The sequence below is a fragment of the Carlito syrichta genome, unplaced genomic scaffold (assembly GCF_000164805.1).
Source record: "Carlito syrichta isolate Samal-C Ts95f unplaced genomic scaffold, Tarsius_syrichta-2.0.1 Scaffold302584, whole genome shotgun sequence".
NCBI classification, from domain to species: domain Eukaryota; kingdom Metazoa; phylum Chordata; class Mammalia; order Primates; family Tarsiidae; genus Carlito; species Carlito syrichta.
In genome coordinates, this window is record NW_007246680.1 from 246,461 (window position 1) to 263,159 (window position 16,699).

Consider the following 16,699-nt stretch of genomic DNA (forward strand, 5'->3'; position numbering starts at 1 on the left):
TATTTCTAAGGGAAATAAATATATGTTTCTTCATACAAGAGGCAAAGACTGATTTGATCATTGTGTGTTAGGATTGTATACATGGTGCACATCCCTGAACTTCCACTGACTTTTCTAGATGTTTAACTTATCTGTAAAGTACATTAGTTCCTATGAAGGTGAAAAGTTATTCAATTTAACTCTATAGACAACACTTTCTTTATATATATATATAAATATATATAATTTTAATATATATTAATAACATAATATTTATATAATTTTAAAGATGTGAGGTACAATTCAGGATTATGTATACAAGTGGACATCGTACAGGTAAAGTTTGGGCCTCCCTTTGGTCCCCACTTTGCCTGGTTTGAGATCAGGTACTCTTACTGATGCTATGTGCCCCCCGCCCAACTCTGGCTATAGACAACACTTTCTAATCATAGGGTCAAAATAAACAAAGAAGGAGTTGGGGAGTAAAAGGACAAACAGACATGTACATTTGAGATTGGGGAGTAAAAGGACAAACAGACATGTACATTTGAGATTGGCAGAAATAAATCTTTCAAAATCCTAAATCAATATTATGGTAATGTGACATCAGTTCAGAATATTTTGCTGTCTTCTAAATTAGCACTCTAGTCCAAAGAATAAGGAAATAGCACAGTACAACAGGAAAAAGGACTTATACTTGGATTCTTTTTATATTTCCTTTCTGTGCATAACCTGTAAAGCTTGGCAAATTAATATGGAATTTTCAGAAGCCTTTAAATGGTTAGAATTCCCTATATGCATAAAATTAAGGCATATTTGCCATAGGAAACCAACTAGAATTTTATATTGCTCAAGAGAGTTTCATTTCAAATCTTTCTAGAGATGAAAACTCCATTATTGAATCTTAGCTGTTCCTGTCAGTCATACTGATGTGGACTTTTTATGTAAATAAGATGCTGTCATTCTGCTTGTCATTGATGAGGTCCCCAATTATTATGTATATTCTCAATCTATTTCATTTTTTTTCCTAATCCACAAATCTAAAATCTCTTTCTACCACGTGAAAATCATTGCATGGCTTCACTTTTTGGCTTTGGATCTCTCCAGGCTCCAGAGGTAAGCTCTGCTATAAAATTGGTAATTTCCCCTAAATTTGGCTTTTAGTAATTTCTGTGCTTATCTTTTACACTATATTCTGTGAGTTAAACTTTGTTACATTTTTATAGATGGGGTGCTGTAATTATATTGGGTTGTAATGCCTTTGCTTCATCGTTACAGATATAGTAACCTCATATTAGAGAGTCCTGACACTGAGCCTCATTATAGGTTGTCAAGGTGCTGTAGATACTCAGCTTTTATAATTTCAATTCAGGCACGAAGTATAAGGGCTTTGTTTGTTAAAGGCTATGGTACGTACCAGTGTAAGTCCTTTTTATAAATCCTACAATATAAATACATAGAACATCCGTAAAATAAGTAGTATCAACAACATTAAATGATGGGCCCTCACACCCAGTGACAAGCCTTCCCTATCACACCCTTAAGCCCATTTTCAAGGAACACATTTCTTTGTGGGTTTAAGAGAAAATGTTCACTTAATAGTCTGCAGTGCAAAAACAGCATATTATTTTGTGATTGGCATTTTCAAAGAAAATAAAAAGGCATTTCTCAAAAGAAAAAAAATTGTGAATATTTGCCCTGATGAATGAATATAATCCCTAATGAAAATAAACCTAAATACAGACATCATTTATTATATGTAGGGTCTTTAGAAGAGGGGTTTCAGTCCTGTCTTTCAGCTTCAGGTTTATTAAAAAGTAAAAAAAAAAAAAAAAAAGCAAAATCAAAAATTTTAAAAATCCTATCTTCAATGTTTATATTTTAAAATGAAAGTTGTATATTTAAAGTTTTAACTTCAATCATCTCTGTGATCGTATAAATAAATTCACTTGAGGATAATATAAAAATTCTAAATACGAAGTACCAGCCATGTGTCCCCACATCCCCCACTCCAACACCACTGGGAAAGGCCCAGATTATTCAGGGAAAATAGGAAATGTTCTCAGGCACCTCTCTCAAGTCACCTTTGGTGGAAAAGCCAAGTTATACATTAAATTGTACATTCCGTAAAAACACATCTGGTCCTGTGTTACTTGTGGTTTCATACCATGTTTTACAAGGGGTTCAATTCCAAACAGCTTATAGATTTTGCACAGGCCTATTAAATATTTGTAGACTAAAAAACTTTGTTGTGATAGCCACATTTTTCTAGGATTTTCTTGGTGCTTTATCATTGCTGTTCTTAAAATTATTTCGCACATTTGGATATATGTGAAGGAAACCATAACTGATCAAAAGTTATACTTTAAAATATGTTTTATTTCTTAGAATTCATCACCCAGATTTTAAGAGTTCTTGAGGCAGTTTAATGCAGTGGTTACAAGCATGGGGTTTGGAGCCAAAATATCCTGGATTTTAATCTGGACTCTCCCATGTGTTAGCTGTGTCACCATGGATATGTCACTATTTACCTGAGCCTGAGTGTTCTTATCTGCAACATTGTCCTTGGCAGTAGCACATACACAGTCGTGTTGGGAGGATTTAGTAGTAAAGCACTTAGCACAGGACCTGATACATGATAAAGCAGTGAGTGAATGTTAGCCATTATCATTACTGCTCAGTGTTATTATTTCTCATTTTTTGTGAATGAAGCTTTAGAAAAGCATCTTAAAGATATGGATGGGCTCGATGGCTCAGCCTGTAAACCCAGCACTTTGAGAGGCCAGGGCAAGTGGATTGCCTGAGCCCGTGGGTTTGAGACCAGCACGGGGAAATTGGCGAGATCTCATCTCTACAATAAATAAAAAATTAGCCAGGCACGGTAGTGTGTGCTTGTAGTTACGGCACTTGGAAAGCTGAGGCAGAAGGATTACCAGAGCCCAACAGGTTGAAGCTGGGGCGGCCCTGAGCGTGCCACTGCATTCCAGCCTGGGCAACAGAGTGAGACTCCAACTCAAAAAAAAAAAAAAAAAAAGATATGAAGGGAACAAAGAAGAAGAAAAAATGTTAAACCATTCGCATAATGGTTCTCAAATAAAAAAATCCTTTGATCAACACTACTGGCTCACCCAGGAACATGTTAGAAATGTGCATGTAAGGTTCCACTGCAGACCTCTACTCAGGTTTGTAACAAACTGGACAGATGATTCTGATGTGCTAAAGTCAGAACTACAGCTTAATAGCTGTGCTTCTCAGCTGGAATCACCTGAGGAATTAAAAAAAAAACAACAACAACAACAACTGATGTCTGGGTCCCCTGCCAGAAATTCCTATTTCCTAAGTCCAGGTGAGGTTCTAGCATTAGTACTTTTTAAAAACTCCCCAGCTGGGTTCATTGTGCAGCCCACTGAGGGCACTGCCCAGGCCACATTGTGTTATCAAGTAAATTGGTATTTCTGGGGGTGGGACGCAGGCATCAATATATTTTTATAACTCCCCTGGGTAAGTTCAGTGTTCACTCAAGTTTGAAAGTCACTGCTTTAGAGCCTCTAGCAATTCTGAAATTTTTTCTGAGTAACTAACACCATGGAAACCTACCTGGCTGCAGGGTAATGACTCGGATACATTAAGCAGAGCTTGAGGAACCCACCAATCTCTCTTATAATGCCCCCTGTGGCTAGCACCCATATTTTAAAAAATGGTCCAAGATTGGGAAAATTGTGGAGGTCATTGTTGATGATGATGATTATTATCTTTTTTTTTTTAATTGGAGTCTCACTCTGTCACCCAGGCTGGAGTGCAGTGGCAGCTCACGGCCGCCGCAGCCTACACCTGCTGGGCTCTGGCCATTCTTCCACCTCAGACTTCCAAGTAGATGGAACTACAGGCGTGTGCTACCATGCCTGACTCATTTTTGATTTATTGTAGAGACGAGGTCTCGCCAAGTTGCCCAGGCTGGTCTCAAACCTGTGGGCTCAGGCAATCCACTTGCTTCAGCCTCCCAAAGTGCTGGGATTACAGGCTGAGCCACTGAGCCTGGCCGGCCATTAGATTATTGCTATCGCATCCAACTTTCACTATTTCACACATTTGCTTCCTCAGATGTTTCATTCGCTCATTCAATCATTCATTCTATCCAGCAAATGCTTTATGGAAGTTTTTCACATAACCTATGGGGAACAAGGCAAGTTCCTACCTTCATGGAGCTTACACTGGGTTGTTGAACCTTTTGTTAACATTTCAGTAAAGTGTCAGAAGTTCATCTTTAACCAGAGAATGTCAAAGGAGCTTGGTTCATAAGCGTGTGAATCTATCACACAAGTGGTGATTCCAATTTCAGGTGAACCTGGGCCACCTGCAGATGTGGAAGACTGTCCTCGAATCCCGGGGCTTCCCGGGGTGCCAGGCCCGAGAGGACCAGAAGGAGCCATGGGGCTCCCAGGAATGAGAGGGCCCCCAGGACCAGGTACGAGTCTCACTCTGATCGTTTGTTGTTTGCACCATCTATTGCTCAAATGAAATTCTAGATGTTTTACTTTGTAGCTTTTAGTATGGAGTCTAAATAATTAGAGAGGTGGAAGCAATGAAAAATGCCCTTCCTCTTATACTTGTTTCTAATTGGATCCAAAGTATATTAATTAGGTACTAGCTGGATCCATACATCCCTACTATTTTTATATTACTTAATCTCACTCTGTCACCTAGGCTGGAGTGCAGTGGCATGCTCATGGCCACTGCAGCCTACACCTTCTGACTCAGCCTTCCAAGCAGCTCTGGAGCTTTCCTGAAATTAATCTGGGATTTTTGTTGTTTGTATTTGCTGCACTGCATCTGTGCTTGTGCACAAAGTTAATTGGGTACAGGTTGTAGCAACTTGCTTTAATGGCCAGTGAGCACTGGGGATTGGGGCAGTCGTTATCTAACTTCTCTTTCTGTGGTGCTCATTGCACAGATAAAGTTCTGTCAGTCATTCACTTGACCAACTTTTTGGATGTGGGGTTTTGAAACCTCTTAGTACAACATAAGATGCTCCATTCATAGTCATTAATAGCTGTTGACTTGATTTTGAATGAAACACTATTGAATTGGGGCTCGGTGGAGCAGAAGCAGAGCCTACAAGTAGAAAGAAGGTGATGTATCATTTAGAGGAAGACTAGGGAGAAGGAGGAGGGCTGCGTTAAATTTTGGCAACGACTATGTTGTTCACTTAGTTGATTTGAACATTGTTCAGTCATGACCAGGGTAGCAGGAACCTTACATAAGTACTTACAACAAACCAGTCTTTTTCCTTCTTTGAGTTGGAGTCTCACCCCATCGCTCAGGCAGGAGTGCAGTGGTATGCTCATGGCTACCCCAGTGTCGACCTGCAGGGCTCAGGCGATCCTTCTGACTCAGCCTCCCAAGTAGCCAGAACTACAGGCATGTGCTACCACGCCTGGCTAATTTTTTGATTTATTGTAAAGATGAGGTCTTGCCAAATTCCCAGGCCATTCTTGAACCCGTGGGTCCAGGTAATCTCCTCACCTCGCCCTCCCAAAGTGCTGGGGTTACAGGCTCGAGCCACCGTGCCTGGCCAACCAGTCTTTTCAAAAGTGTTCTCCAAGTGGTTTGTTCTCTTTCCTCATAACCTCACCGCATTGGATAACTTACAAAGACATTCAGGAGTCAGACTGGGCATCTAGAAGTCACTGATCTCTTCAGATCCATCGGCTGTGCCTGTGAGTCTAAAAACCTGTGTGCAAGTTATCTGAAGATGAGGCATGAGGCTGTTCTCTCTCCTTACACCCCATCCCCCCTTTTTTGTTATGATTTGGGCTCTTTTTGGGTCAGGGTCAAAGGAATTGGAAGCAGAACTGAACTTCATACCACTTGTTTTTCTCACGGTTCTCCTAAACCAAGAAGCTTGGCACCCAAGAGATGTCCCTCTCTTTCAAATGGAGTCCAAGTAGTTCTTGGGTAGTGGCCAGAGCAGCTCTGGAACTTTCCTGAAATTAATCTGGGATTTTTGTTGTTTGTATTTGCTGCACTGCATCTGTGCTTGTGCACAAAGTTAATTGGGTGCAGGTTGTAGCAACTTGCTTTAATGGCCTGTGAGCACTGGGGATTGGGACAGTCGTTATTTAACTTCTCTTTCTGTGGTGCTCATTGCACAGATAAAGTTCTGTCAGTCAGTGTCACTGGTCACTCCACCTCATTTCAAAACCAAGCTGCCTTTCTGTGTGTATCCTTGCAGTATGACAGGTTGGTTCCCCCCAACTTAAAAAAAATAACTTTCAAGTAGAAGATGAGACCTATAATAGAGGTCTCCATATTCAATTCAATAAATACTTCCAGATTCTCTCTACTCTTTGTAAAGTGTGATCCCAGGTGTTATGGGTAACATCAAGATGAATAAGATGTGTTTTCCTGCTCCAGGGTCTCATGATCCCATGGCAGAAACTACCAGCAGAACATACATAACTGAAAAGAATGGTAGATTATAATAATTCGTGTTTTAAAGGAGTTACAGCCAAGGGCACCCAGAGAATAGGATGGGGAGAAATTAATTCCAGTGTGGAGGATGACAGGACTGCTAAGAGCTAGCAAGAGCTGGCATTTGAGCAGAGCCTTAGGGAAAGCTGGACTTTGAGGAGCCAGAGTTGTTCAGCAGGGAGCTGGCAGGAGCACTGGCAGAACAGGTTGGCCTAACTCAGGGCCCACCCCAGATGTACAGAATCATAATCCACATTTTAACAAGATCCCCCAAATATTCATGTACACATTCAAATTTTCAGAAGCTCTAACTTTATTTATTTTTATTTTTTATTTTAAAGATGTGGGGTACAATTCAGGGTTAGGCATACAAACGTTGATTATACAGGTATCCTTGTTGATGAGGTATGCCCCTCCCTCCCCTGGCAGTTTCCCTCAACTGCCAATCCCTTTCTTATTATGATAATTATTCAAGGTCCACTTATGAGTGAGAACACATGGTACTCTGTTCTTTGTTTCTGTGATAGATCACTGAGTATGATTGGCTCTAAATCCATCCAAGTTGCTGCGAAGTCCATATGTTTGTCCTTCTTTATGGCTGCATAATACTCCCTTGTATATATGTGCCACATTTTTAAAAGCCAGTCCAGCTTCGATGGGCAGTATGGTTGGTTCCATGTTTTTGCTATTGTGAATAGATCCGCAACAAACATATGTGTGCAGGTATTTTTTTTTGTAGAATGATTTGAGTTCTTCTGGGTATATTCCCAATAGGGGAATTGCTGGGTCATATGGAAAGTCAATTTCTAGTTCTTTCAGAAATCGTAACACTGTCTTCCAAAGAGGTTGCACTAGTTTGTATTCTCACCAGCAGTGTAGAAGCGTTCCTTTTTCTCCACATCCTTGCCAGCATCTGAGAAGCCTTAACTTTATTATATGAATGCTCTCCTTAAAGATTCAGCTAAGAGTAACACCTTCCCTAGCAACTCAATCCTAGCTGCGGGTTAAAGTCACCTAGAAGATCTTAAAAGAACACTGGTACCCGGGCCTCATCCCAGACCAACAAGCTATGGTTGGCGGCAGAGCTTGAATATCAGTGTTTTTAAAAGCTTCCTAGGTACCTGTAGTGGGCAGCCAGGGTTGAGACCCACTGCCTTACCCCTACATCAAAATTGAGGCACAGATGGGTGGCTGGGGTTATTTGAAAAATAACCAAAAGAAACTGATACACAAATTAAAAAATAAAGTAACTGAGAAGGAAACAAACAAACAAACAAACGAATAGGTAAATTCTTTACACTTTAACTTGGGCATGTACAAGATTCTCTCCATAGGCTGTGAGCATCTCAGAGGGGATCTACTGTCTATGTGGGCCCAGGTGTGCTTGCCTGTGGTCTCTAATTTCTCCTCATCCAGCTGCTGAGGGCCACAGGAGGACCTCTCTGGATTCCTGTGCCCTCTCTGTATTGGTGTCACTCATCCTGCCTGCTGAAGTGGGGACACTCTGCGGCCACCTCTCTGCCACCAGTGATTACTGTTTTTCAAAGAAGTGTCCTGTTCTTCTGGTGAAGCATCTCGTCCCACATTCTCACAGTGTGGCCACGATTTTCTGGGATCTCTTTTGCCCTACTGTGCGCACCCACTCACAAGTCAGTTCTTTCTCCCCCCGCCCCCTTCTCTGATATGAGCCTCCTGGTTCCTGGTTCCTATTACAAATGACCCATCTTCACTTACAATGCATTCCTTGGTCCTGTCTATTTCCCGTCTATTCTGCTGGCCACCCGAGCTGGACTGGCCCTACTGTTCAGTTATTAAAGAGTGACAAGTTTATTTTGAGGGTCTAAAGTGGCCCAGCCCTGCCTGACCTGGGTCATCTGCAGCGTGTGTTTTTCCTTATCCATTCTTTCCTGAAGGTGTTTTCCCAGCAGGATGTGAGGAACTGTATATATCACCCTCAAGGTTGGTTGTAAAGAAACAGACATTACTAGAAAGAACAGTCCACTCAAAATGACATTGTTTCTGTTTTTTCTACAAAACCTTCTCTTTTATTGCTAATTTTGTAACTAGGTGCTGCAGCTGAGACCTACACAGAAACACAAACAAATTTCTAGCACTTTTCTGCCCAGGATGAGTGGCAATAGTCACTCTAAGTACAAGTTGTGTCTGCTAGGACTCCTCCACTGCAGAAGGTTGATCTGTGATCTGCAACTACAACAATCTCTTCAATCTGCAACTTTTTCTTCCAGGGTAGCTCTCAAGGACTGGGGCTTCCTACAGTGAATGCGAAGTGATTTCCATTTTGTTTTGAACTGTTCCTGCCTAATGACGTATCCACACCCTGTGAGGGTTGTGTTTCCTCTCAGAGGAGGCAATCCATCTAGCACTGGAGGACTTTTCAATGTAGTTTTATTCCTTCAAACTAGTTGCAAGTAGAGAATAAATTCATATGCTGGAAAGCTCTGGAACTACAACTCAGGTTAACAAGAGCCTTCCTTTCTGTGTCTTGGGAAATGTCATTCACCTGACAATTTCTCTCTGCCTTCCTCTGAAGGGAGCAAAGCCTACATTTTAACATCTGGTGTGGGACTCTTCCCAGGTCCACGGTGATCCCACCATAAGTCTACACATCAGGAGGAATGCCTGCCTGCTGCCTGTCCAGTGAAAGGAGGAAACTCTAACAAACCCAGTGGTTTGTCAACCCTTGGGCAGCCCTTTCTAGCACAGCACAATGGCCACATGTTCCATCAGCCTGTTGGGTGAGACAGAAAAAGGAATGCTCTGAGCTCGCTTTGAAGCTGGTGGAAATCCAGCTTCTACCAGCATTGCCAGCTAGGAAGAGGAAATTTCTGCCCAGTCACTTCACTAGGAAGGGGAGGGATCTTCTCACCCAGATGGGGATTGGCAGGGGTTTCCTTTCTCACTCACTGAACGGTAGCCACGTACAGAATGCAGTCCAGGCAGTGCAGGACACTCCAAAACAATTGGTTTCTAATTCCAGGGTCGCAAAAACATGACAACAGTATATCAGATGCTGGGCCTTTGCTTCTCTCCAGGCCAATCTTATATTTTTTATTTTTTGAGTTGAGGTTTTACTCTGTAGCCCAGGCTGAAGGGCAGTGGCATGAGCTTGGCTCACTGCAGCCTTGGCCTCCTGGGTTCAGGCAATCCTCCTGCCTCAGGCTCTGGAGTAGCTGGGACAACAGGTGCGTGCCACCATGCCCAGCTAATATTTTATTTTTTTACAGAGGCAAAGTCTCACTAGGTCTCCCAGGCTGGTCTTAAACGGTCCTCCCACATTGGTCCCCCCAAATGCTGGGATTACAGGCATGAGCCACTGCACTCAGCCACCAATCTCTTATAATTCAAATTCTAACCCCTTGGCAGTCCTTCACTTAAGTCTTGAAGGCCCCATGACCTGTCTCTCATCTAGGCCTTTGCACATGTTGTTCCCTCTGCCCAAACGACCTTTACTTGGATTATGCCATTCGTGTCTCAGCTTCAAGGTCACCCTCTCTGGGAAGCTTTTTCCATTAGACTCTAAAATCCAAGGTTAATGGCCTTCTCTGTGTTTATTTATTACAATATTTAGTGTCATCAGAGGTATATGTACTTGCCTGCTTATTTTGTACATCCCCTAGACTAGGGGTCAAAAAACATTTCCTGTAAAGATCCAGACAGTAAATATTTTAGGTTTTGGAGCCAGAAGATCCCTACTGCAACCACTCAGAGCTGTTGTTGTGAAAGCAACCATGGATAATATGTTGTTGAATTAGTATGTTCTAATATAACTGTAGTTACTAAAACTGGCAGTGGGCGGCCCATTGACTATAATTTGCTAACCCTGCTCTTGAGACCAGAAGCAGCTTGGAGGCAGGATTTAAAAAAAATTTTTGTCAGTGCTGTAATCCCTACAGAGACCTGGGTCATAGGAGGTGCTTCATACATATTTGGCAAATGAATGCAAGACTCTTGCTGCAACCTACAGTGTAGGACAAGGTTTCTCCACCCAGCTCTGTTGACATTTGGGGCCAGATCATTCTTTATCCTCGAGGGCCTTTTGGGGCATTGTAGGACATTGAGCAGCATCTCTGGCTGCTACCCTAATTGACATCAGTAGGTCCCCTTTCCCCATGGGACAATCAAAAAATGTCTCCAGACATTACCAAATGTTCCCTGGAAGGCAGAACTACCTAGTGTTGAAGACCATTTGTGTAGGGAGAGATGTAGTAAGAGATAAGAGAGGATACCTTAAGCCTAGGGGGAGGCATTTGGTGAAAGGAAAAAAAATTATTACAAAAGTAAAAATAAAAATAAACGAAGAAACACATTTTTAAAAGGTGCAATTGCCTGTATATCTTTCCAGTCTTTTTTTTTTTTTAATTTTTAATTTTAAAGATGTGGGGTACAATTCAAGATTAGGTATACAAGTGGTCATCATACAGGTAAAAGTTTGGGCCTCCCTTTGGTCCCCACTTTGAGATCAGGTACCCTTATTAATGTTATGTGACACGCCTTCCTCCTCTGGCAGTGTCCTGCTACTGTCAATCTTTTCCTTATAGTATTATGGTAAATGTTCAGGGTCTGCTTATGAGTGAGAATATGCGGTACTCAGTTCTTTGTTTCTGTGATAGATCACTGAGTATTATAGACTCTAAATCCATCCAAGTTGCTGTGAAGTCCATGTTTGTCCTTCTTTATGGCTGCGTAAGATGGAGGACTTTCTGACATCATACAACATCCCAAGGTTGAAACAAGAAGACATTGAGACACTAAGTAGACCAATAATAGCCCAGGGAAATGGACTTTGCATGCTTTTAAAAAAGAGATCATCCCATGCACACTCTTTTGCAAACTGCTCTTCTTGGCATGACCTTACTTCTATGTCATTACATATTTTCCTACAGTATTAGCTGTAGTAGTTGCAGAATATGCCATGATATGATTGTGCCATGATTTATGTGACCACCACATTCACAAATTAGCTCTTGCTTTGGTGTTAGCTGCTCTGCTAGAAAGAAATTAATTCAACAAGGTCATGCCCTTTGGAGCAGCAGGCTAGCAGAAAACAAAGGCCTTGAACAAATGGGTCAAATGTGTTGAGTGTTAACAAAGGGTAATGTGGGAATTGGTAATAGGGGAACTTAACTTGGAGGTAGGGACGGAGCATCACAAGGAACACTTAAGGCCTGCTTCTCAAGCTTTAGAAAGCATCCGAATCCCCTGGAGAACTTGTTAAGACTCAGATTGATGGGCTCCACCCACCCAGACCTTCTGATTTGTTAGGTATAGAGAGGGCTCTGAGATTCTTTCTCTCTCACAAGTTCCCAGGTGTTACGGCTGCTGGTCCAGGGACTACACTTAGAAGAATCATTCTGATTTCGGGTGTCACCACTTTTTCACTAGGATAAGCAACTGGTGATGAACATCTTATTTATAAGCATTCCTGATTATCATGAAAAAATTGTGCCATGGTTAAGAACAGGGATTCTGGAACTAGACTGCATGTGTTCATAATTCTCTCTACTATAGAACCTATCCATGACTCAGTTTCCTCACCTGTAAAAAAGGGCTGATTAGGCCAGGCATGGTGGCTCACGCCTATAATCTCAGCACTTTGGGAGGCCGAGGTGCAAGGATTGCCTGAGCCCAGGGATTCAAGACCAGCCTGGGCAACTTGGCAAGACCTCATCTCTACAATAAATAAAAAAATTAGCCTGGTGTGGTGGCGCGTGCCTGTAGTTCCAGTTACTTGGAAGGCTGAGGCAGAAGGCTCGCCTGAGCCCAGCAGGCCACTGCACTCTAGCCTGGGTGACAGAGTGAGACTCTGATTCAAAAAAAAAGGGGGGGGGGCTGATTGTGAGAATTACATGAATTAACTAACATAAAAAGCACTGAGAACACTGCCTGATACAGAATAAATAGTTCATTTGTTTGTTGTTGTTATTGTTGTTTCCTTAAGATACATTCCCTGAGTAGAACTTCCGGTCTTAAGAATAAGCAGAAATGTAGGCTATGGCAGGATATACCACCAAGTCCATCACCAGAAAGAGTTTTAAAATTTAATCATCTACAACAGTGGTTCCCAAAGTGTGGTTCCTGAGACCAACAGCATCAGTATCACCTGGGATCTTGTTGGAAATGCAGATTCTTGGGACCCATTCCAGACCCACTGAAGCAGGTTAATGCCAAAGACTGAGGACCACTGTCCCAGAACATCTTTGTGCTTCTGTTCTCAGAAACAGTAGTAACTGTGTCCTCGTGATGTCTAGGCCTGTGTTCCTTGTTAATGTTGCTCAGGTGGGTTGGAGAGGGACAATTACAGTCTAGGGGTGCTCTAGGCAAGTTAGCTACTGTACTAACTGTGAACAGAGTTAGGGCCTGGCCTGGGGCCACAGGGAGGGGCCTCATAAGAACACTGAAGAGAAGGAAACTGTATAGGAAATCTTTGATTCCTGCTAGCTTGACACACTGAATCAAATCTCCTTCAATCTCTGTACATCCTTTTCACGACAGGGTTGGTGCTTTGGTCTGGAATCCATGTTATCTGGAGGGCAACTTCGTGAATTCCAGTGGCTGACTTAATATCCTCAGCTTTGTCATCTCCACAGTCACTGGAAGGCTGAGGCAAGAGTGGAAGCCACTTATACAACTTCTGCCCCCCCTCCCCCAACTTAATGGTTGGTTCTAGTTTGTGTTAATTTGCTTGGGATGCTATAACAAAACACCACAGACAGGGTGCCTTAAACAACAGAAATGTATTTTCTCATAGTTCTGGATGTAGGAGGTAGAAGTCCAAGATCCAGGAGCCAAGTCATGTTCAGTTTCTCCTGGGGACTCTCTCCTTGGCTTGCAGATGCTGCCTTCTTCCCATGTCCTCAGACAATCTCTTCTCTGTGCCATCCTAGGAACATGCATCCCTGGTGTCCTGTTGTATGTCCACATTTCCTCTTTTTATAAGGACACCAGTAAAACTGGATGAAGGCCCAACCTAATGGCCTACTTCACTTAAGGTCCTATCTCCAAATACAGTCACATTCTGAGGTACTGAGGATTAGGACTTCAACATATGAATTTGGGAGGAGATACAGATCAGCCCATAACAGGCTAATTGTGGTAGAGAGAGAGAGTGAATAACAAGTAGAGATTGGAAATCTGGAGAAGGCTAGTGATTCAGGTAGTTAGGGTTAATGACAATAAACTCCTACCAAAAATCATGACTGTCTGCTACCCCAACCAAATGGAGATGGTGGCTAATGAATTGAGGTCTTGACAAAAAAAGAACCATACACTTAAAAAACCCTCAAGGCTCAGTGTGAGTGCTGCTAAGTGCCCCAGCTCACATTCTCTAAGGAGTGCACAGAGCTCTGCAACTTGTGATGGACAGGGCTGATGGTTGATGGTGCAACCTCCATCAATCCCAGCTTTCCGGGTCCGAATTTCCTCTCCAAGACTGATCAGTTTTGTGCCTTTTCTGAGCCTGTCTCTGACCTGGTGAAACAGGTATATAAAAGTACCCAGTCATGTGGCTGCTGGGAAGCCTGAACTTGATAATGCATGTAAAGGAATCAGCATGTTACCTAGCTCATTGTAGACATGCAATAAAAAGCTATTTAAAAAACAGCAGCCCTTATCATACTCCAGATGTAATCTGACCCCCAATTGAAAACTATTAAATTTCATTTATTCCTTCACATAAGCTTTTAAAAAATCATTATTAAGGATAATATGTAATTATAAATGCCACACATGTTCAATGTTTCAAATGGAATCAAATGTACAAGAATACAAAAAAAATGTGAAAACCTCTTTCTCAACACCTCCCTGGTCTGGCTTCAAATTCTAGTCCAGCCCTTTACTGCCTCTTTTACTTTAATTAAACAAATTATTTGATCTTCAGAGCCTTGGTTACCCCAACTTCAAAGTGGAGGAGTATAATCCCAGCTGCATGTTGGCGGGAAGACTAAATGAGCTGATACAACATAATCAAGGTGGGAAGGGAGCCCAGGGCTGGCACATGGTATCCACGCAGCAAATGTTAACAGGTGTCATTGTTGTTTTTATGACAACCATCATGAACTTTTGTGCAGGTTGCAAAGGAGAGCCTGGCCCGAATGGCAGGAGGGGTGAGGATGGTGTCCCTGGGCCTCCTGGGCCTCCTGGACGCAAGGGTGACACAGGAGAAGCTGGCTGCCCTGGAGCACCAGGTAGAGTTTTCAGTTTCTCCTTTCTTCTCTGACAATGCAGATCTGAGAACTGTGTGCCCAATCCCTGACTTCTCAAGCAGCTTTACAGACTGGATCCTAGCCAGAGCAATTTCCTTAGATGTCCACTTGCCAGGTATCGGGGAGACAGAAGCAATGAGAACAGAGCAGAATGTATCTCCCAGGTTCTACCTGATGCTAAATCATCATATTATCTAGCTATGGCCCTGTACTGTATTTAGTATTTTCCCGAACTGCTATGCAGCATTACCCAAGGCTCAACCATTTCAGCTGTTCAACAAGGTGATGAAGGGTCTGTCAGCCTGGCTTGCTGTGTGATCACCCTTGAGAGGCTGTGATGAAGACCTTGGGGTCAGTGGGTGTGTTCTTACCTTCTACAGTTGCAGGAATCACTTGGCCTCCGCTTTTCTGAGTTCATTTCACCTTATCATATAGCCACCAATACCTTAATATAGAATACAGGGCTGTTTTGTGTGTTATATGACTCTTCAGAATAGAAATTTGAAATATAATGTACCAGGTAGCATAGTAGGTACCAAGACCCAAAGACTCTAAGACAGAATCCCATCTCCAGGGATTATGTGGCAAGGAGTGCAAACTCCTATACAGGGTGTAATGAATGGACGTGAGTAAGGAGGGTTGGGTGGGGGATGCACCAAAATGGAGTTTTGTCTAAAAGCTACAGCTCAGCTTTAGCATATTGTCGCCCATAGAAACGCAGGCCCAATATTCCCTAAACTCTGCATCTTTCAAGTTGAGAATTTCAACTTGTCAAATTCGTATAGGTCAATCAAAACACATAAGCTGGCCTGATTCGGTCCATAGGCTACCACTCTGTCATTCCTGGTTGACAGTGTTGATAGGGAGAGCCTGACAGTCTTGCAGAAACAAAGTGAAGGAAACAAAAAACAAAACACCTTTTGGTTTCAAAGTCTAACTTCACCTTTTGCTTTTGGCAATTAGAAATAGTTACTGGCCTTCTTCAATAGGTCAGCCCCTTAGAGATGCCAAAGGAGACAGAGCCCTCTGGCGTTCTCTACAGCTGTTCATTTCTCTTTTGCCAACAAGAATACTAGAAAGAGGCCTTCCTTCCACCTACCTCCCCTACTAAAGAGATCCAGGGTGGTGCATGTGGATCTCAGGCCCTTGCCTTTCTCAGAAAGGAACTGATCATATTCTGGAACCATGAGAGAGGTCTGGGAGGCATAAGAAAGCCTGACTTGGAAGAATGCCGGCTCAACAGTCCAGTCTGAGAGGGCAGGGAGACCACACTTGGGGGGTATCATTATGCTGTTCCAGTTCTTTCCTTTTCAGTGTATTTCACAACTGATCTATTTATTATGTTTATTGTTTGTTATATCTCTTCCTCAAGTGGGATGCAAGCTCTAGGTGGGCAGGGGTTTTTCTCTGTTTTCTGTCTTTATGCTAATGTAGCCCGAGTACCAAGGAGTTGCTTGGGACAAATACTTGCTGAATGTTTGTGTGTACTGAAGTCCTGTGAGGGGGACACTCCTGGGACGGGGGCTGTGTCATGCTCTTCTCTGTTCTCTGAGTGCTTAGCACAGCACCAGAACAGAAGTACATAAGTTGTTAAACTGAACCCCTAACCTGCCTTCATTTTTTTTCTTTATTCTTCTAGGTCCTCCTGGTCCCACTGGGGATCCTGGGCCCAAAGGGTTTGGTCCTGGATACCTCAGTGGCTTCCTCCTGGTTCTCCACAGTCAGACAGACCGGGAACCTGCCTGCCCCGTGGGCATGCCCAAGCTCTGGACTGGTTACAGTCTGTTATACCTGGAAGGACAAGAGAAAGCACACAACCAAGACCTTGGTATGGATATACCATTATTGCCATGTTCACTGCTTCAGGAGTAAAACTTTGGGGTTAATTTTATCCATTCATCAACATCTTAAATGATCACTACTCTTCTATGGGATTATTATTACTTTTTTTGAACTATCATCTTAATTTTTTTTTTCTCTTTTGAGTTGGAGTCTCACTCTGTCGCCCAGACTGGAGTGCAGTGGCC

At 42.6% G+C, this 16,699-nt stretch overlaps 1 protein-coding gene across 1 annotated transcript in view; it reads left to right on the forward strand.

The window, feature by feature from the left end:
* LOC103259283 (collagen alpha-4(IV) chain) overlaps positions 1-16,699 on the forward strand; it is a 141,276-nt gene that overhangs the window by 119,988 nt on the left and 4,589 nt on the right. The window contains exons 43-46 of the mRNA XM_008056966.2: positions 1,087-1,095; positions 4,319-4,444; positions 14,538-14,654; positions 16,312-16,500. Of these exons, the coding sequence (XP_008055157.2) occupies positions 1,087-1,095; positions 4,319-4,444; positions 14,538-14,654; positions 16,312-16,500 (441 nt within the window). The remainder of the gene's footprint in view (positions 1-1,086; positions 1,096-4,318; positions 4,445-14,537; positions 14,655-16,311; positions 16,501-16,699) is intronic.